The sequence below is a fragment of the Myotis daubentonii genome, chromosome 13, assembly GCF_963259705.1.
Source record: "Myotis daubentonii chromosome 13, mMyoDau2.1, whole genome shotgun sequence".
In the NCBI taxonomy this organism is placed as follows: Eukaryota; Metazoa; Chordata; class Mammalia; order Chiroptera; family Vespertilionidae; genus Myotis; species Myotis daubentonii.
Window position 1 is genome coordinate 53,813,427 of NC_081852.1, and position 21,899 is coordinate 53,835,325.

A 21,899-nucleotide genomic window follows, 5' to 3' on the forward strand; every position below is an offset into this window, starting at 1 on the left:
TTTTTTTAGGACCAGATCATGGCTTTGCTTACTGTGAGAAAAACTTTCTACTGCTAAGGTTTGGGGGCCATGTCAGCGTAGGTCAAACTTTGGGCTTTTCTTTTCATAGTTGTGTTTGTTTAGCATGTTTTATTTAGCCTATTAAATGAAAAGCATTCCTACCACTAATCATAATCACCCCTGACATTTGTGTAGCAAATTCTTATGAGTAAATCACTCCCACATGTACTGTCCCCAGGCTTGGTGAGGTTCAGGGTCACTCCCAGCCACACAGTGAGGAGATGGCAAAGCCAGCAGTGGAACCAGAGCTGGCCAAATCCAAGACCAGTGGCCTGACACACACGACTGGTGTGTGCTCGTGTGAACCACCCTGAATCCTGTGAGAACAGGATGGAGGAGACAGCATAGTGATGACTGTTTGAATGATGTGTCTTCTGTGTCATCCATGGCTCATGAACTGTCCCTCTGGGACAATAACAGAGAGTGAATTCTTTAAATGGTGAGGCTCCAGTCTGAGTGAAACCCACAAAGTAGGCATCACCTAGGTCAGTGATGGCGAACCTATGACACGTGTGTCAGAGGTGACACGCGAACTCATTTTTTGGGGTTGATTTTTCTTTGTTAAATGGCATTTAAATATATGAAATAAATATCAAAAATATAAATCTTTCTTTTACTATGGTTGCAAATATCAAAAAGTTTCTATATGTGACACGGCACCAGAGTTAAGTTAGGGCTTTTCAAAATGCTGACACGCTGAGCTCAAAAGGTTCACCATCACTGACCTAGGTCCTTCGTACCGTCTGGTGGGCTCTGAATGGTGGTTCTGAATTTTAAACCTTGTCCCTCTTTATCCTGATCAATTCTCCATCCATTCTCTAGCTGAAGACACCTGACACATGCATAGTCTCAGGGAAGTAAAAATCACCTACAAACATTGTTTGATTGATCCTCACAGCGCCCAGTAAGTAAGTCTAGAGTGGAGATCTCAAGTCCCTCACTATTCCTTCACTATTTAAGTGACCAAATGAATCATCAAACCTACATCTTCTGCTTTTTTGCCCATGATGTACTCCATCCTTTTCAGGTACATCCTGCCTGAGGATCTTCATTCTTCTCTTCCCCTCCCACATCAGCCCAAACGTTGTAGGTGTCACATTACATTGGGCTAGCCAATCACCCAAAATCTACTCGGGCAAATCTCCTTTTATTAGACCAGTACAGTAGCAAGTTGGAGGCCTCACATGTATTTTTGGCAAAAGCTCATGACCATGGAGTTACAAAAAATCAGAGTCTTCCTGGGAATTCTCATCTTCTTAATTATGTCTTTGCTGGACCCAAGTGGGACTCCATAACTATATGTGGACTAAATGGCATGGTGGAGCTGCATGGTATAAATCATCATATCACACACATATGTGTATGTAAATGATGCAAATCCAGCTGAATGTATAATCCAGAAGGGAAGGAGGAAAGGGAATAAATGGGAGGGAGGGACTCAGTGGAGAGTCATCTCCCTTCCTCAGGAAGCTGTCATTAGTGGGACATGTGCCTATTAAGGGAAGCACATTGCCATAGACTTGCCCACCCAGTTTTCACGGGCACTTCACTTCCACCACTCCCTCCCCCAACATGGACCGATGTGCTTCTGTTGCTAATGGAGATTGGTGCAGGTTCAAAGGATTTTGATTACATAACAACTGAGGCTGGGTCCTGGTCCAGGTGGATGACCCTCCCTCCCTAGTTCCTGTCTCTGCCTGACCATTGTTCTGCCCTCACCAGCCCAACAGAGCATCAGTACTCACAAAAGGGCTAAATATTACTTAACCCTATGAGGAATCTACAAGCCAGGGCTTTCCTTCTCAGTTTCAGAACTGAAGAACCATGTGTCTGTTTCTTAATAACCATGATTGCTATTGTCATCTTTTTAAAAATATACATATTTTTTATTATTTCAGAGAGGAAGGGAGAGGGAGTCAGAGATAGAAACATCAATGATGACAGAGAATCACTGATTAGCTGCCTCTTGCACGCCCCACACTGGGATCGAGCCCGCTGGTTCATAGGTTGACTTTCAACCACTGAGCCATGCCGGACAGACACTGTTGTCAACTTAACTGGCATTTATTTTAAGAGTGAATGCTCAGTGCTATATGGTCATTATCTCATTTTGTTTCATTTAACCCTCAGAGCAAACCCATAAGGGAAGCATCGTTTTCTCTTCCAGATGAGGAAACGAGGGCTTAGAAAAGTTCAGTAACTTGCTCCAACTCCTACAACTATCAGGTCTCAGCCAGGAGTGCAGCTTCTCACGTCCATCAGCCTTAAGAGGTCAGCTCCCCTTTTCTAGAACCTGATACCAGCTGGGTGCTCGTCCCGCAGTCAGCTTCCAAGGAACATGAGTCACCATGTGGTCAAAGGGAAACATCTGCTTAATAACCAGACTATGCTGCTATTAATGTGTTTCACTTGTAATATCAGTGATGTTTCCAGTCAGTCACTTACGAATCAGGTTTATAAGCAAATATTTAAGGAGCAAATTTACCAGCTGCTCTCTCTGTAAATGGGGAGAAATGCCACAGTGAACCTCAACAGCTCTTGGACTTGTGCTAAGTTTGGCGTATGAAATAATTGCCTTACAGCACATGGAGATTGCTCTCCAGGCCATAGGGAAAATGCCAGGAGGTGGCCTTTTGTGCTTTCCATGTCTTTTGATACTCAGCCCCTGCCTTCCACTCTGGCTCTCCCCAGAACTCTTGGTCACCTTCTTGTGTTCTAACTCTCTACTGTAACCCATGTAGGCCAGTCTGTCCCAGAAATGCAATTCCCCAGTCCATGAGAGATAGTCATTTCTCTTACTGGGAAGGGAAATCATCCTATGACTTTATCTTGGGACATAACTGAGTTTTATGCATGAGCATGGAGATGGGTAATATTATGACATCTCTAGGCCTTTACCTCTCTTGGACCAGTCCACTGTTTTCTGTGCCACGTCGGATCTCTGCTCAAATACCCCCTGGCCACTCTGTGTCTTTCCCCTGCTTCATTTTCTCCAAAACACTACCTGGAATGTATTATATACTTGCTGTGTATTATGTCCTCTCCCTGTATCGAATATAAGTTCCATGAGAGCAGGAACTTTATTTTGCTTGCTGCTATAAAGCCAGCATCTGCAAGTGGGTTTGGCACATAGTAAGTGCTTAATAAACAATTTCTCAAGTGAAAAGGTCAATCAATTGCCGTGCTATGCCATGCCTCTTCTGAGCAGGACAGCCTTGACTTGAACAAATTTAAGGAACCATCCAAACCATGCTTGAGATGAGGTGAATTTTTCTGGGTTGTTTTTTTGTTTTATTTTGTTTTGTTTTGGTTGAAAGGTTAATTTCAAGTTGATATACAGAAAACAGCTAAATAAGTATGAGCTCAGGTGGTCCTCAGATGCACTCAAGTTGGGAAAAGGGTATCTGAATGTCTGGGAAACACTGTGAGAACAGAAAACACTGCTCTAAGGAAATCCACCATCATGTGAGTAAAAAATTGTTGTGGTCTACACAATTCATCTTGAAATAATTATGATCCAATCTCACATGACATACATTGTGTGCATGGTTCTCTTAGAATTATCTTTGGCTTTGGGAGTTATAAGTACTGTGCATAAAATTAAAACCAAAACTTATCCACATTTGAATCCAAACATTTCCTCTTTTTAAGGTATACTCATAACTACGAAGTCAAGGTTAAACCACAGGCTTATGTTTCTTTATAATTCTTTTTTTAATATTTGGATCCAATGATACTTGGTAATTTGGCATGTAATAATAATGGGGTAGGCTCTGGCATATTCAAGGACAAATTGTACCATATTATTAAGTACTCCCTAATCTTACAAAAATGAAAAACCACAAATTGCTGAATTTTAAAATCTCCTGTACCCACCAGCAAAAGAGAAGATAGTACTAATGACTAATTTAAATACTAAAAATAGCTGGGGGGTTTTAAGTAAGCCAAAGTAGCCTATTATCATGATTGTTTTTAAAGTCAGAGAGTTTAATGGGGGGAAATGTGTTTTTGTGGTGCCACGCTTAGGAATCTTCTTTATGAAAATAACTAAAGTTATAAAATTGAAAGTAGTTTCTTCCGGAAGGCTCTTAGTTGGGAAGATAGGGTAGCTGGATGGACAAGGGCACAATAAATAGTGGGAGTGGGACCCTCTTGTTAATAAAAGTATTATTTCCCACATGTTAAGAAGAAAAGGCCTCCTGCTCTCCCTCTAGACCCGTCATCAGTGAGCCTGTGTGCTTCCTCTCCCTGCCAGATATGTGTTCCTGGCTGGAAAACGTTTTATGATATTTTTTTTGACGACACACACCTGCTGGGTAGATGAAAAGCAACTGCTCCTGAGGATGACCTACTTCAAGGGCACAGGAAGCTTCTGAGAACTTTGGCAGGTTGTCCTCCAATCATTTGAGCGCATCTTGCTATCACCTGTTGAACATATCTAAGACTGGTGCCTTGGCAGACTCCCTGGAGGCTAGATTGCTAACCTCGGGGAAGAGAGTTCAGGGTCAGTGAGGACTTTGTAAGAGTCCTGAGACAGGGAGACTCATGGCTCTACCCAGCGTGCCCTGAGCATATGAAGTGCTGTTCTCAGCACTCAGGATGGGGATGGTCCCTGGAGCCCCCCACGTGGAGTGGACCATCTGGAGAGGGTCCAAGGGGAAGAGATGGGCCATGAAAGCAACTCTGATGAAGTATTCTCCTGGGAGTTTACAGGACAGAGAAATTTCTAGGGGAGGTCAGGGAGGAGCTCGGTATGTTTGAAGTGCATGGAGACAGTGTCACCAAATTCATCCTTTGAAGCCAACTTCTGTTTGTGTGTTCATCTCCACAAACACTTATTTGAGGACCAGCTTGGGACAAGGCAGTCTTTTAGGTAATAAAAGTATAAATATAAGTAACTTGTATCTTTTTATCAGTGTACACAGTCTTCCGAGAAAACATATCTAATCAAGGATTTGATTGTAAACTTAAATATAGCAGTAGATGCACACATGGGGTCCTTAGTCCTGGAGTTGGTGATGACTGGCCCAACTTCTGGAGATTAAGTATGAATTGGCCAAAGCAGAGAAAACAGGACCTGGAGGCGTTAAAATATGTTGTGCTCAGGCACTGTAAGCTATTTAGTTTTACTGAACGGCAAAAAAGGTAAGGCAGGAACCAGTAGTTGTGCCAGTGTGTGCCTTAGTGGTGGGGCATCTTCCTCACCATCTCATGGGCCCCTCACCAGCGCTGCCAGTGACACCCCAAGTGTGTAGTTAGAATGAGAAGACTGTGCTTGCTCTGTAAATGCAGCTTCATAGCAACTTCCCTCATACCCCTTGCTGCCCTAAGCTCCTCTGTATGGAAAATTGAGAGATTCCAGGGAGGGCACATTGACCCCCTGCGGAGAAGGTAAGGGCTCTGAACCACGCCTGAGTTGGGCATTACTTGGTGGTTTACAAGGATACTTCTCTGTTACCTTTATCTGCATGTCTAGAGGTCATGGTCCCAAAGACGTGGCTCCAAATGATATGTGCCCTCTGTATTATTTAAGATGCGTGTCCTCCCAGGTCTCCTCTCCTCCTCTTCTGGTTATCTATTGCTGTGTACACCCCAAAATGTAGTGGCTTAGGACAACAATCGTGAGCTCTCACATGACTGTGGGCTGGAAATTGAGGAGCACCTTGGCTGGGTGTTCTGGCTCAGGGTCTCTTGTGACGTTGCCTTCAGGTGGAATGTGGAGCTAAAAGAGCTGGGGAGAGCCAGAATCTGGGAGTCGCTAGGGACTGGCTGGGCATCTCTTCTTTCACCTCAAGGATTTTCTTACTGTGTAGTCTAGCTGCATGAACTATTTGAGCTTCCTTACAGTATGGTGGCCTCGGGCCTGGCAGTTCAGGGCCCAAAGATGAGTTCCAAGAGCAAGATTGGCAGAAGCTACATGGCCTTTGCTAACCTAGCCTAGGAAGTCACAGAGTGTCACTTCTGCTGCATTCTGTTCATCAAGACAGCCCACCCAGTTTCAGTAGGATGGGACTCAGACTCTACCTCTTGACTCAGAGTTGGCAAAGTTGTAGAAAACCAGTAGGATGGGAAACATGGCCAATTTTGGAAAAAAAAATGCAATGTGCCACACACCCTTCTAGAGCATTTTCCTGCACATAACCCTTTGTTGTCTAAATATTAACTCACTCATTATGGTGTTGATTGCAACTTTTCATGCTTCCTTCCCACACCAAAATCCAACCTTCAATGCACACATGCAAACGAAAAAACTTCCACTGTCTGAATGAAGGTCAGTCATCCCCATGTGCAGTGTTCCCCTCAAGATGACACTTTGTAAGCATAATCCTGTTGCCCCATCTTAAAGTAAGTTATACTTTGATCAGCCATTGTCAAAGCCAAGTATAGCTGATATCGTCCACTGAGAAGACACTTCTTGTCTAGCCACAGAAACCTGGAAACTCGGAAGTGAGTGACTTCAAACTCTCCTTTCATTTGCTATGCACTTGAGGGTGCTCCCATAACAAGGGTGGTTAGTGGCATTTTGCAGGGGGGAGGGGGTTGGGGAGTGGTTCTGGATGTTTCAGGAAGTGAAAAAAAAATAAGGCAAAGAAAGGCCCAGACTTTGGGCTCAAGGAACCTTGAATAAGGAAGCATTAGTTTGTTCTCAGCAGGAAATCCTCTGAAGTGAAGTTAAACGATTGATGTAAATTTTACATTTTTAAGTAAGTACTATTACAAGTGTGTTATCTTTTAATGAGGACTTTAAGTCCAATTTTTTTACATATATACAGTGAACAGAAGTTGAGTTCTTCAGATATCTTCTGTTAAAAATATATGATACGTAAGCACTGAATTGGAGGAGGTTTTTTGCCCTTTGGGAACCCAGGAAAGAATATAGCTCTATTTTACAATCCCTTGCAGTTCAAGAGTTATCCAAGCAAATAATGTTGACCAAGGTGTGGAATGCGCCACTAATAGAAAAGCTACCCTTTTATAAAGCTAAGCAATCATGAATAATGCTGACTATAAGAAGACAGTCATTATTTACTCTCTCTGGCATTGTTATTACTAATAATGCATTTCAACACAGTGGAATTGCTAGATAATGCTTTTGTGGCTTTTATGCAGGTTATTGTTATTTAAATGAACAGTCGACTGCACTGTAATGAAGAAATGCATGCTTTTTCCAACTCAGTTATCAACCAGGATTCTAGGGAAATGAGAATTTGTGTCTGCCTTCATTCTCAGTGCAAACCGGAGGTCACTGTTTTCAATATGAACCCTTTTTTAGCTTTCAACAGGGAATAATTAGGAGCTGCAGCGTCTGAAATTACCTGTATTCACCGAAGAGAAGGGGAGACTTTTATCTTCCCCGATGAAATAGCATTTTCTCATTCAAACTTTGCCATTCTGTTTTTAAATGGCATTTTACACCACTGAGTGTCTCGTAGGTAGCAAAATAAAAGAAATATATTTCATGTTCCGCAATAACCTTGTTTATTCCATTTTACTTCCTTAAATTTTAGCTCCTCCTTGAAAAATGATCCAAATGCAAAGATGGTCTTAAAGCAGTTGAACATATAAAGCAGTGGTTCTCAACCTTCCTAATGCCGCAACCCTTTAATACAGTTCCTCATGTTGTGGTGACCCCCAACCATAAAATTATTTTTGTTGCTACTTCATAACTGTAACTTTGCTACTGGTATGAATCATGATGTAAATATCTGATATGCAGGATGTATTTTCATTGTTACAAATTGAACATAATTAAAGCATAGTGATTAATCACAAAAACAATATGTAATTATATATGTGTCTTCCAATGGTCTTAGGCGACCCCTGTGAAAGGGTCGTTCAACCCCCAAAGGGGTCGCGACCCACAGGTTGAGAACCGCTGATATAACGCAATTGTCCGCACAAAGCCCTATGACACAAACACCCATGTTTTTTGCACTTTGATTTAAATTGAATTGATTCTTACTCATTATATGTAATGGTTATGTGCTTCTATTGAGTTTTTAACAGCTTTATTGAGATATAATTTACATATTATCCAATTCGCCCATTTCAAGTATACAACTTTATGGCTTTTAGGATATTCACTGACTTGTGCAAACATCACCACAACCAATTTTAAAACATTTCATCACCCCAAAAAGAAATCTGGTAACCATTAGCAGTCACTCCCCATTTCCCACCAGCCCCTGACAACCTCTAATCTACTTTCTGTCTCTATGGATTTGCCTCTGCTGGACATTTCATATAAATGAAATCATACAATATGTGGTCTTTTGTGCCTGGCTTCTCTCACTTAGATAATGTTTTCAAGGTTCACCTATATTGTAGCATGTATCGGTATTTCATATCTTTATATTGCCAACTAATATTCCATTGTGCGGATAAACAGATTTTATTTAATCATTTATCAACTGATGGACAGTTGAGTTGTTTCTACTCGTCGGCTGTTATAAATAATGCTGCTATGAACATTCAAATACAAGTTTTCATGTGGACATATGTTTTCATTTCGCCTGGCTGTGTACCAAGGATAGAGTCGCTGGATCATATGGTAACTCTGTGTTTCACCTTTGAAGAACTCCAAAAGTATTTGAAGAACTTTTCTAAAGTCAGTAGACCATTTTCTATTCCTACCAGCAACGTACAAGAGTTCCTGTTCTTCATATCCTCGCCAGCACTTGTTATTGTCTAGCTTTTATATTACAGTTATCCCAGTATGAGGAACTATTTCATTGTGGTTTTGATTTGCATTTCTCCTGTGGCTAAGATGTTGCATAGTTTTGATTTGCATTTCTCCAGTGACTAAGATGTTGAGCATATTTTTATGTGCTTATTGGTCATTTGTATTTCTTCTGTGGGTAAATGTCTGTTTCTGTTACTTCATCTCGGGAATGTGGCTAACAGAATTAAGTTGTAAACAAGTATATCTTCCAAAAGGGAGTAATTTTCAAACAAACTTACCAACCAAAGATGTTTTCACAATGGTAGTATTTCTGGATGATGGAATAATTGAATTGCTCTCAGGACTCAATTTACTTCTGAAATTTATTTTCAGTTTGATTAGCAACATGGATATTGGGTCCCTGGGAAATGGCTTAAAGATCAGTTTGTACAATTAACTCATTTTACAAATTAGGAAAGCAAGAGCCTAGGAGGTGAAATATGCAGGTTCCACAGAGAGTTGATGAAGGAGTTGGAATTCTACCCAGGTGTGATCCAGATAACTGAGCATCTGTTTCCTTTTGAGAGAATATAATGCTCTTTTCAAGTGAGTTCTCGCTGATTAATTTTTTAAGTAAGAGTCAAATGCTCTGAAACTAGAATCCACAACATTTATTTTTGGGTACTTAATAATTATTAATCCTTATAATAGCACATGTAACATGGATATTATCATTCTCACGTTTTGTGTATGGGCAAACAGGTTGGCTAACTTCTTCAATGGCACCTACACAGTAGAGAGAAGATTCCAACCCAGACCTTCTGATTCCAGGTCCATAGTTTTATTTGCTCTGGCCTGTCAGATGACTCAAACCTGGCACTAGCACACTGTTACCCGTGCCATCTTGCTAGACTGAATCTGATCACTAAATCCCTGTGACAGGTATCTGAGAGATGGATTCATGGAGCACTCATTTACCACCATTAATACAGTTATTTAGCAAAACTATATACCTAACTTTGGAAACAGGATATAAATTTCAATTGACAGAAGAATTGCTCCAGTATAAAAATGTAGTACCTCAAATTACCTACTGATGTTATAACATATTTATAGAATCCTTTTCCGTTACAAAGCATTTGATTATGCAAGACAAATGTTTCATCGTCTTTGTTTTCATATGCAGATGACACCAGGGCCTACAGGGCTTTCATTGCTACAAAGTCCCAGACAGAGCCAGATTTCACACCCAAGTCTCTTGGCTCCTGTGTTCCCTCTAGTGCACCATGCTCCGCCTTAATGATGTGCTGAAGGACAATCATTTGAAAGAGGAGGAGACTGTGCCATTATTCTAGACAACAACAGAGCTGTGAACAAGCACAAATTATAGGGAGGCAATTTTGAGCCCATATAAAGAAGACTTGATCTGCCCAACAATGAAATGTGTTGTCTTATGAAGGAGTGAGGTCTCTTGTCATTCATCTCTTCAAGTGAGGGCTGGGTGACCATTTGGGAGGGTAATCTAGGAGGGATTGCTGCATTGGGGTGTGTGTGTGGGGGGGGGGGTGTGCCTGCCTAGAGAAATTAGATGACATTCAAGATCCCTTTCAACTAGGATTGTGGATCTTTGTTCTGGGTAAAGAGGGAGTGCTGGCTTAAAAGGTCCTCTTATTGAAGAAAGAGACCTTGGCTCTGATAAACTCTCATCCTGCACCGCCAAAGGTGCAGGGCTTTCTGTTTAACAGAGAGTAACCAATTTTATTAACTTGAATTACTGGTTTCCAAGTGGTTTTAGTAGCATTTCCCTTACATGTTTACAGATACTCTGCGCAGCAAGGTCCATATTCAACTTAGTTCGATTGTGAGCCTTTAATACGCCATCGTCCTTTGCGTCCAAGATGAGAAGGTATGCAGCAGTTACAAATCTGTGTTTAATTTTTACAAAGCACTTCAGAAGCACGTTTGTCAACTTCAGCCAGTGGGTCTCGGCTCTGGTTGCACCTGAGAATCACCTAGGGAGTATTTTAAAAATACAGATGACCAGCCCTGGCTGATCTTGCTCAGTTGGTTGAGCATCATTCCAGGCACTAAAAGGTAACTGGTTCAATTCCCAATCAGGACACATACCCCGGAGTATGCGTTTGATCCCTGGTTGCAGTGCATGTGGGAGGCAACTAATTGATGTTTCTCTCTCACACACGCTCCTTCTCCCTCTCCCTCTGTCTCTGTCTCTCTCTGAAATCAATTTTAAAAATACAGATGACCAGCCACACCCCAGACCAAAGGAATCCAAATCTCTGGGGTGGGCTCCCAGCATCAGTATTTTTTATTTATTCTTTTTTTAAAATATATTTTTATTGATTTCAGAGAGGAAGGGAGAGGGAGAGAGAGATAGAAAAATCTGTAATGAGAGAGAATCATTGATCGGCTGCCTCCTGCATGCCCCAACCTGGGGGTTGAGCCCTAAACCCGGGCATTTTCCCTGACCATGAATCTAACCGTGACCTCCTGATTCATAGGTCGACGCTCAACCACAGAGCCACACCAGCTAGGCAGCTAGACATAGTTTTGATTTAGTTTTTCAGCTGGTGAACAAATAATTTGAGGTAGCTCTAGTAACTGAGGAGAGAGCATCAAGAGTCCCCAACTCTGGGGTTTAGAACAAGTGTAGATATTATAGGTTCTTTATCATACAATTTCCATCAAGAGCCTCCACTGCAGTTGTGGGAATTGGTGGACTATCCCTAGGAGAAGCTCAAAGGATTGTAAGCTGAATAACATCATTGTCTCAAGAACTTATATGAGAAACTGGCTCCACCCCTTTTTCTTCTACAAGCATTTTGCGGCTCACCATTGCAGACACTGCATATCTTTGCATCCCACACAGCCCCCACATTAATAGTCGTTTGCTAGTTGTGGTCATTTAATTGGAAAAAGCTGGCATGAGATATCGCAGGTCCCAATGGGTCATTTTTGTATCAAGCATGGTGTTATTGCCTTTGACCAAACTCCTTCCAAGTCCAAATTACTCACAGTTCTTTAAATGCATTAATAACATGTCAGAGGATAGACAGAGGCTGGAAGTAAAGATGTGTGTGGCCTTTAAATATGCCAGTCACCTAAGTTCTGAGGGTTTCTCGCCATGGCATATTGCCAGCAGTGTGTTACAGAATTCCAGATGGCATGGAGCTGTTGGTACTTGGTTTGGATTTGCTCTGGGAATGAGGTTAAAGAGGATGCTAGACAACAATACGATCCTCTCCCTTTCCTCTCCAGGGTAGATCCTGGAAGCCTTCGTCCCCTCCCACCAATCAGAAAACTGCCCCAACCTCTGTGAGGGATTGCGGGGTCCTCACAGTCACCCTCTCCACCCTTCCCCAAATTCCCAGGCACCTAGTGACCCCATACTATGGAGGCCAGTGAGAAAACCCCCTCCCTTGACCTGGGTTTGTCCTCCCTCAGACCCCAGGGTCAGGGCAAATGTGGGTATGAAGTCAAAGACTCAAGTAGATAAGGGTTGTGTTTTTCATTAACTTGCCTGTCTTGCTGGCTTTGTTTTGTGTGAGATTCTCTCTCTGTGAGAAAAGATTATTACAGAAATTTACACACATACAGACACACACATGTGAACCCACATGTCCCAATATCCAGCTTTAACAATTACCAACATTTACTAGTAGCCATTCTTGTTTTCTTCCCCCTCCCCTTTTCTTTTCTGTTTTGCTAGGTATGTTAAAGCAAACCCCAGATATTTGATTTTACCTGTAACTCTTTCAGCATGTAGCTCTAGCACATGCAGCATAGCCTTTAAAAACCTAACCACAGTACCTTTATGACGCCTCACAAATTTAATAATGATCGCTTACCCTGTTCAGGTTCAGTTTTCCCTAATTGTCTCACAAATGCTCACCAACAGTTGGGCATTTTAAATCAGGACCCAAGCAAGCTATACCTACAGTGTTTGGCTGAACCAACCTTAAGCATCTTTTACTCTATTACAGACCCTCTTCCTATTTTTATTATATTTGTTAGTTGAAGAAACCAGATCATTGTCCTGTAAAAATGTTCATATTATGTATTTGGCCTATGGCATCTTCATTGCACAGTTAAACATGTTTCTCTCTCCTCCATACTTCCCGTAAATTAGTTGTTAGTTCTAAAAGCTTAATGAAGTTCAGATTCAGTTGTATCACATCAGGAGGCATAACAACTTTTATTGATGTCAAGATTGATCAGTGGACCTCCTGATCCATCCATTATGAAGTTTTCTCTCTACCTGTTAACCTGATAGTTTTAGTAACCGTTGATAACCAATCTATACCCATTAAAGGTTGCAACATGATGATTTTTGATTCTATCTCTCTTCCTGCATTTATTAGCTATTATTCTATATGGAACTTATCAACTATTTGGTTACTCTGAAATATAGTTTATAAAAGAGAAGCAGCCTAAATACCACTTTGCATTTTTAAATCAATTTTCAGAATATTGAATTGCACCAGCAACCTCCAGAAGTCAGCAATGAGGCTTGTTTGCTTGTTGTTGAATATTTTTAGAAGCACTTGGGTTTTTATCTATATTACATGTGTCATTCCATTGTGGTCATTACTCTTTGATGCTCAACTTTCTCATCTTTGATCAGTGGGAGCCCCTTCTAGTTGCCTCTGATCACCCCTAGTCTTTTCTGGCAGGATACAATACCCCAAGCTCCTAAACATGGAATCAACTATTTCTATAAGGAATTACAGTTTCTTTCTATGTCTGTAAAGACCACAGTGTGGACACTAGGGGTAGCTTCCCTCTTAAATGGTTATGTTTGTGTCAGAATGGTAACCTCATCTTCCCAGTATCTCATCAGAGCTGCTGTTTATGAGCAGCTGGTTCCACCTGTATACTCCCTCCCCAGACAGGCTTATCACAGCCAGTGCTCACTTCTCCTCCATCCACAGCCTACCTCCCCTCAACCTTTCATCTTCCTCTTCTTAGTTGATGTCCTCACTCATCTCCTAAGACACCACTGTGGGAAACACGTCCATAATGCTGAAGAACAGTGAGACTCTGCCCTGGCAGGGTTGCTCAGTTAGTTGGAGCATCACCCCATACACCAAAAGGCTACAGGTTCAATTCCTGGTCAGGGCACATACTTAGATTATAGGTTCAATCCCTGGTTGGAGTATGTACAAGAAGCAATGAATCAATCTCTCTCTCTCTCTCTTTCTCTCTCTCTCTCTCTCTCTCTCTCTCTCTCTCTCTCTCTCTCTCTCTCTCCCCTCTCCCTCCCTCCCCCTTCCTCTCTCTCTAAAATCAATGGGAGCATGTCTTTTGGTGAGGATTAAAAAGAAAAGAACAATACTTTGCATATACTATTTGTTTTTTTATTTCTTGAAGAGTGTTAACCTCCTGTTGAAATACAAGCTCTTGGTAAACAGATCTAGTCTCCTTCTTAACTCAAACAACAGTGCTTTGAAACACCATGGACATGGTCAGCCCAACCACAGAGCTAGGGGGTCTTCCTAAAACCAATGGTGCCCTCAGGAGTATGTGCTATCCTGGGAAGCATGGGTGATTACATGTTGAAAGTTTTAACTGGAGTTCCTGGGTAATGAAAACGTATTGAGTAGTTCATCTTGACCATTGTTAGGCCACATACCCTATTGAACACCAGATGAAAGCTATGGACCTTCTCTCTAGAAATATGCACATGAAATTTTATAGACAATTTCATTGGCTTCAAAGGCCTCAAACCATCTTGGAGTTGACTTGGTTTTCACAGACTAGGTCCTGATTTGCATTGGCTTGTTGGTGACTGCAGGATTTGGAGATGGGGTAGGAGGCTGGACAAGAAGGCACAGAGCCGGAACCAGGGTGCCAGCTGGCAATTGCTCTACTGGACATTATCTATTCTTTGGTCTAGAACTACTGCTGGTGCCAGCCCATGAACTGTTCTGTTATTCCATGACATGGTAAGTGTAGAAACCGAGAGTGAGCATCTGCACACCCTTAGAAATGTGACATTGCTGTGACATCCAAGCACATGGTCAGTGGACTTGTCTCATGGAACAGGGCATGAATCATTTTGAGTGACGTTGAGTCCACAGGGTGAGTTGCATGTGGCCTGAACTGTGTGCTTGTCATGTGAATATAACCCCTTAACAGTGCTCACCAGGTTGGAAATGAAACACCGAAGTGAAAATCCTTCATCTCAGCTAGTCCAACAAGCAAGAACGGTGACACCCAGAATGCCTTCACTCAACCTACTATTGTGTTGTTTTAGCCTATCTTCCTCCACACCTCCCTCTGTAAAGCTCACCTGGAATCAGGCACACAGTAGGCATGCAGGAAGTCTTTGCTGGAGGAGACAGAGCAGAGCAAAATCACTCACCAAGAGGGAAGCCTCATTCTTTCCCTAATGATACTCTTGTGGGAATTCCTAAGAAGTTGAAGTTGCTTACAGGAAGAAAGTATGATAGGAAATAAATTATAACAGTCATTATTCACTGGATAGTCTCACAGGACATGAAGTAAGTAGAGTGACATGAAGTAGCTGGTCCCCACTGTGGAAGCTGTGAGGCTTCCAGGGTGGTTTGTATTTCAGTGTCCACACTGCGTGAATTCACAAGTCAGAGTAACAAATGTGGTCCGTTCTCACGGCACCATGGTCTCAAGTAGAATACTACAATGGGAAGAAAATAATTTATTTAATCTTCAGAGTAAGATTTTATAAATGAAAGGAGGAAAATAGAGTTTTTCTCTTCCTGTCATATCCTTCTACCTTCCCTGAGAACTCGGGATTCGTAAAATCCACTCTTTGAAGGAATCCAAAATCTTGTCTTTAAAAACTGGGTTTGTGAAAAGTCACCTTTAGTTCTCAAGACTCCTGGCACCTGGAGGACCTACCGGCCTGAAGAGGACCCTGCCCTCCCGCACCCCACCCCCAGTAGTCCATTCCACTCCCAGCATGCCTTGGTCCACTCACTCTGCAGCCACCCTGACATGGTGCAGCACAGCTGTGACACAAATGGGCTGCTGAGGAAATGGTGTGAACCCAAAGCCACCAGCTGTCTTACTTACCAGATACAGGGATTTCACCTAGGACGGCTCAGATTCTCTGGAGCCAGATCCTGCTTAGAAACAGACCCTCCCTTCCTTCCTTCCTTCCTTCCTTCCTTCCTTCCTTCCTTCCTTCCTTCCTTCCTTCCTTCCTTTTCCTTTTTTTTCCTTTCCTCTTCTCTCTTCCTCTCTCTCTCTCTCTCTCTCTCTCTCTCTCCTTTCTTTCTTTCTGCCTGCTTTATGTCTTTACTAGAGGCCTGGTGCATGGATTCGTGCACCAGTGGGGTCCCTTGGCATGGCCTGCAGGGATCAGCCAAAACCGGCAGTCCATCATCCCCGGAGAGATGTAGTAGGGCAGGAAACAGCAGGCGGCCAGGGAGGAGCTTGAGCCTGGGCCTGGTGCAGCACCCCTCCTGTCTTCCCCACCCTGCTGTGCCTGCTGCCGCCCCCACCCGGTAGATAGGCTCGCTGCCGCTCTGCTGCAGTGTCTCTCTTTTTTTAAAAAATATATTTTATTGATTTTTTACAGAAAGGAAGGAATAGAGATAGAGAGTTAGAAACATTGATGAGGGAGAAACATTGATCAGCTGCCTCCTGCACACCCCCTACTGGGGATGTGCCTGCAACTAAGGTACATGCCCTTGACCGGAATCGAACCTGGGACCTTTCAGTCTGCAAGCCGACACTCTATCCACTGAGCCAAACCGGTTAGGGCAGTCTCCACACGCCCATCCTAAGGCAATACCTGCACACCCAAGACCAAGAAGCAACAGCGGGCTCGTGCCCAGTCAGTCCCCATGCTGGTCCTGATCCTGGTCCTGGTCTGGATGGGGGAGGGGCACACAGGGGGAGTGTCCTCGGAAGAGGCTCATGCTGCCATAGCTGCGCTCACCAGCCATGAGCCCGGTGTCTGGCGCCTGTAGATCAGCTGTGTGGTCCTCCTGCTGTGGGAGTGCACTGACCACCAGGGGGCAGCTCCTGCCTTGAGTGTCTGCTCCCTGGTGGTTAGTGCACATCATAGCAACCGGTCAAATGGTCGAACAGTCACTTAGGCTTTTATATAGAGAGATTTCTTTCATTCATTTTTGAGGTATAATTAACATATAACATTATATTAGTTTCAGGTGTACAACATAATGATTTGGTATTTGTATACACTGCAAAATGATCACCACAATAAGTTTCATTGCCATCTGTCATCACATAAAGTTAGTTTTTTTGAGAACTTTTAGGGTTTGCTCTCTGGGAACTTTTAAGCATGCACTGCAATATTCTTGACTGTAGTCAACATGCTGTACATTACATCCCCATGATTTATTTGTTTTATAATTGGAAGTTTGTATCTCTATCCATTTCACACACCCACAACCCCTACTTCCCTCTGGCAGCCACAATTCTGTTTTGTTTTATTTGTTTGTTTTGTTTTTTAGATTCCACATATAAGTAAAATCAGACAATATCTGTCTCTCTTATTTTACTCAGCATAATACCCTCCAGGTCCATCCGTCTTATTGCAGATGGCAAGATTTCATTCTTTTTTATGACTGAGTAATACTCCACTATATATATGAACCACATCATCTTTGTTCATTCCTCCATCCATGGACATTTAGGTTGTTTCCACATCTTGGCTATTATAAATAATGCTGCAATGAACATAGGCATGCACTTATCTGTCCAGATTTGTGTTTTCATATTCTTTGGATAAATACCTAATAGTGGAATTGCTAAATTATATAGTAGTTCTATATTTAACTTTTTGAGGAACTCCCATACTGTTTTTCATAGTGGCTGCACCAATTTACATTCCCACCAACAGTGCACGGGGTTCCCTTTTCTCCACATCCTTGTCAACACTTGTTTCTTATATTTCTGATAACAGCCATTCTAACAGACGTGAGGTGATATCCCATTGTGGTTTTGGTTGGCACTTGCCTGATGATTAGTGATGCTGAACATTTGTTTTCTTTTTTATAATCGAATAGAATCAGATATATTATCTGCTAATAGTAATAGAAGAAAAATCGAGCCTATCTCAGCTGAAATCAGCAGGAGGTGCAGTTATGCGTGTTGCAGAGTAACAACTGGATTATGCTAATCAACAGCTATTACGTGAACTAGAAATTTCTGGAAGTAATTTTGCTTTTCAACATCCCAAATAACATAGGCTGCTTGCTTTATCTCATGAAAAGAAAGACAAAAAATATTGTCCTACTTACTATCGTGCACAGATTACTTAGAGGATAAAGGAGCTTGTCCACAGGATGTGGGCCCAGAAAATGCATGGACACAGAAGTCTGATATGACCTTTGTCTCCACAAAAAGAGCTGATAACCCCAGGTGTCACTGCCATGTTTTTTTTAAAACACATACATCACAGAGGGCTCAACTTAATGACTATTTTTAAGTACATATTTATTTCCTGAAATGGAAGAGAAGAAATAGAATCACGCCAAGTGTTTATAAAGGGGGGACAACTTAGGGTAACGGGAGCTTTGGTTATTCCCAGTTTTCTCCAACAATATCTACCAGTAAACATTCCATGTACCAATGCCCTGACTCCTATGGGAGTTTTATGCTTATTGACAGTAACATGATTATGATAATCATTTGCTGAGCACTTCTAGGTACCAGGCATGGGCTAAGCACTTATGTTAGTGGGTGTGTTTTTTTTTAACACTTTCACAATAGACCTAAGCATTAAGTGTTTTTATTACTCCACTTTATACGCAGGGGAACAACTTACTCAGATCATGTCCCTCGGAAGTTGCCAAGCTACTCGGGAAACTAGGTCTGTCTTACGTCTCAACCTTAACAATCATGCTGGCCTTTAGGAGTTTATTCGTTCGTTTGGTTTTGGGTTTTTTCCTAAAAATTTTTAAAAAGGCTCCTTTGCTCTTTGACTAAAAAGGTTCCAAACCAGTTCTGATCCAAGAACTCCCATCAGCCAGCAGGGGAAATGGAACCTGGCCACAGCACTGTCATTGAAAGGTAATAATTAATTAAAAAGGTGTCACTTGAAGAGGCCAGCGACACGAAGCATTTGTTTCTCTTGGATTAACTCTTCTAACCCTCTTTCAATAATATGTTGATATCAGCAGAGACCAGAGAGAATGCAAACAGACTTGAACAGTTGCAACCTCTGGGAAGAAAATTTTGAAAATAAAGCTGTCTCATAGCCTTAAACAACTACTTGAACTTCTTTTTCTATTATAATAATTGTGATAATTACCACTTATTATGGCCCTTTTTTGTGCCAACCAATGTGCTTTATCTGGAATTATCAACAGTCCCAAAGATAGGAATTGTTGTCCTAGTTTTGCAGTTGAAGAAACAGTTTCCCTGAGGTGAAGAAGGTTGTGTCTCTGTGTCTCAGGAAGACTGCCCCTCCATGACATTGAGCATATTCACAATACACAACAGAAGTCACAGGAAAAGCAGCACAGACTGATGGTCATTTCCAAGAGATCTATACAAAAATACCCTCTAACACAAGCATGCCAGACTCAAAGGCTAATACTCTGCATCCAAATAAGTGAGGCATGCGGCCCGCGAGTTTGACATGCTTGCTCTAACAGGTCATAAGCAATGGAAGAAGAGCATCCCCTTCGGTAGTACTCCATCATTCAAAGAAACAAGCAGCAATGAAAATACAGCCATGTCCATACTCCTTTAAAAGTTGGCTGATGGTGGACACCTTTGGTGTAACCTACGGAATGCTCTATACAAAGGCTTAGAAAGGGGACTGTGCCTTCTCAGGGCTGCAGTGGTACTGCCAAGAGTCATGTCCGGGTGTCATCTGGAAAGTTCCTTCAACCTTCTTTGTGGGGAGCTAACCTGATAATCCCCCAGAAAGTTCCAAGATCAAGGACTGGATTGGACATACCTCAAGTCCAGGAGGTCCAACATCAGGACCTCTCCCCAGCAGCATCACTGAAGATGCATCATTTAACTTCTCTGAACCTGGGTCTCATTGACTATAAAAACAAACAACAGCCCAGCCGGGGTGGCTCAGTGGTTGAGCATCAACTTATGAACCAGGAGGTCACAGTTCGATTCCCAGTCGGGGCACATGCCCAGATTGCAGGCACAATACCCAGTGTGGGGTGTGCAGAAGGCAAACGATCGATGATTCTCACTCATCATTGATGTTTTTCTCTCTTGCTCCCTCTCCCTTCCTCTCTGAAATCAATAAAAATATCTTTTAAAAAAACAACATATTATTCACCAATATGGCATGAAAATATTGTTAGTAGCTAGTACACTGAGCTTCTTAGGAAAACACATGAACTATGTGGGTTATCTTAAAAGTGGAAGTGAGCATATAAGGGAGAGAGATTACAGCCACCAGTAATCCACTGGTTTCCTCCATCCTGTGACTCATTTCTCTGCATCCTTAAAGATTCCTGGAGCTTGAGTTTTCCATTTCTGCTAGTGAGAATGTGACTCTCGAAGTTTATTAATAATTCCTGCCCTCAGCACACCTTTCTAAAGCAGAGAGAGGACCTGCCAATTGATAGTCACTTCGTGGCTTGAACCTGTCAGTCCAAAAGAGCAAGTGTAAGAGGTGCCTTTAAATTCATTTAGAGTGAGGGGTGGTGCGGAGCCAGCGTGCCCGAGTGTCACTCCTGCCAGCTCACCAACACATGGAGCCCTTTGACAGGTGTCCTGTTGACGCTGTCAGTTCATTTCTTATCAGTCTCTGAGACTCAGCATTTCTCCTTCCTATTTATTGCAAATTGTACCTATAGGATTTTTTTAAAACTTCCCCCCTTTTATTCCCTCTCATTTTTCTTCTTCATTTCCTTGCCTCTTTTATTCTCTCCTCTATTCTCTCCTCCCCTTTCCATGTTTCTTCTCAGGGTTTTACTCAACCATCATGTCAATAAGTCTAGTAAGTTACCATGAAAAGACCAATTCCAACAGCAAAAATGGCAGTACAGTCAGCTGGGAAAAGACTTGGGAAAACAAACTTAAGTCATCAAAGACTTAAGAAGAGATGTAGAATGATGGGATTTACTGAGAGATAAACCTTACAATGAAATTTCTGCTATAAAAATGAACCTTTCTTATTTTTTTTTCCGCGATATAGTCTGAATAATTTATACCTAATGGCAAGAAATTATATATAATTAGTCTGGGCAATGTATAATTTCCATTTGATTATATATATTAAAGTGATTAAGGAACTTCAGTTTTTCACTAGTAAATATCTGCCTTCTTTGTTTCATTCTGGGTCTGTAATGACTGTTTGTATCAAGGGTAGGGCTCGTTCAGAACTGAAGGAGCGAAAGTTGGAATGCCTTACCCATGTTCAATTGACTGATGCCTGTGAATCTGGGAGATAACACGGAGTGAGCTACTTGGGAGGGGAAAGACAGAAGGGAGATGTACATCCAATCTGAAACCATCATCTAATTTCGCATGACTCTCGATGAGAAAATTCAGTAAAATAGTGTAGATGGAAAGCCATGTTTAAAGGAAAGTTATTCAGGAAAGTCTGTGGCATCATGATTTTTAATGTTGCATAAAATAAAATGAAATTTGGGACACTTCAGTTTTTAATTAATGGCTTCCATTTGCTTTTTGTAGAGTACTCTCGTATGTTTATTACCACATATTTTATAGCAGTTTTTCTTTTTTTCAATTAGAGGATAGATTTCACCCTTTATCTTTGCAGGTAGCTGATCCAAGACATTTTTATGTAAATAGATTAATTAATTGGTAGCCTTCATTTGAAACTTAAAAAGAAAGTAATCCTTTCTGAGAGGCATTAACTGTGTTTTTAAAGCCGTAAACAATTCTTCACTTAAGCACCTTGTCACGCAATTAGAAATTATTTGACAGCAGTAATCATAATAGAATGCATTACTCCTTACCAAATCACCTTTTTTCAAGGTAATTAAAGGAATCTATTCATTAGAAGGCTGTGCAGAAACTTCGCTTGTAAAAAATCAGGGATTTTGGAAACAGTGGTACATGTGTATAAAATTTTTGAGCAAATCACATCATAAGTTCAATTTCCTACTATAGAGCCTTCTGAGTGGGCATCTAACTACAAAAATGTCCCAGATTTAAGGAAAGGCAGCTACACCTGGCCTCCTTAGAGAGCCCTGAAGCCTCTCGG

General features: G+C 41.8%; 1 protein-coding gene across 6 annotated transcripts in view; it reads left to right on the forward strand.

Moving 5' to 3' along the window:
- The window catches only part of VTI1A (vesicle transport through interaction with t-SNAREs 1A), a 324,045-nt gene that overhangs the window by 216,959 nt on the left and 85,187 nt on the right, over positions 1–21,899 (forward strand). The window contains exon 9 of one of the 6 annotated variants that reach the window (XM_059661401.1): positions 10,543–10,591. The exons of the other annotated variants lie outside the window; for them this stretch is intronic. Within the exon in view, the coding sequence (XP_059517384.1) occupies positions 10,543–10,576 (34 nt within the window). The 3' untranslated portion in view covers positions 10,577–10,591. Of the gene's footprint in view, positions 1–10,542; positions 10,592–21,899 lie in introns of those variants that run through there. 6 annotated transcript variants of the gene reach the window in all.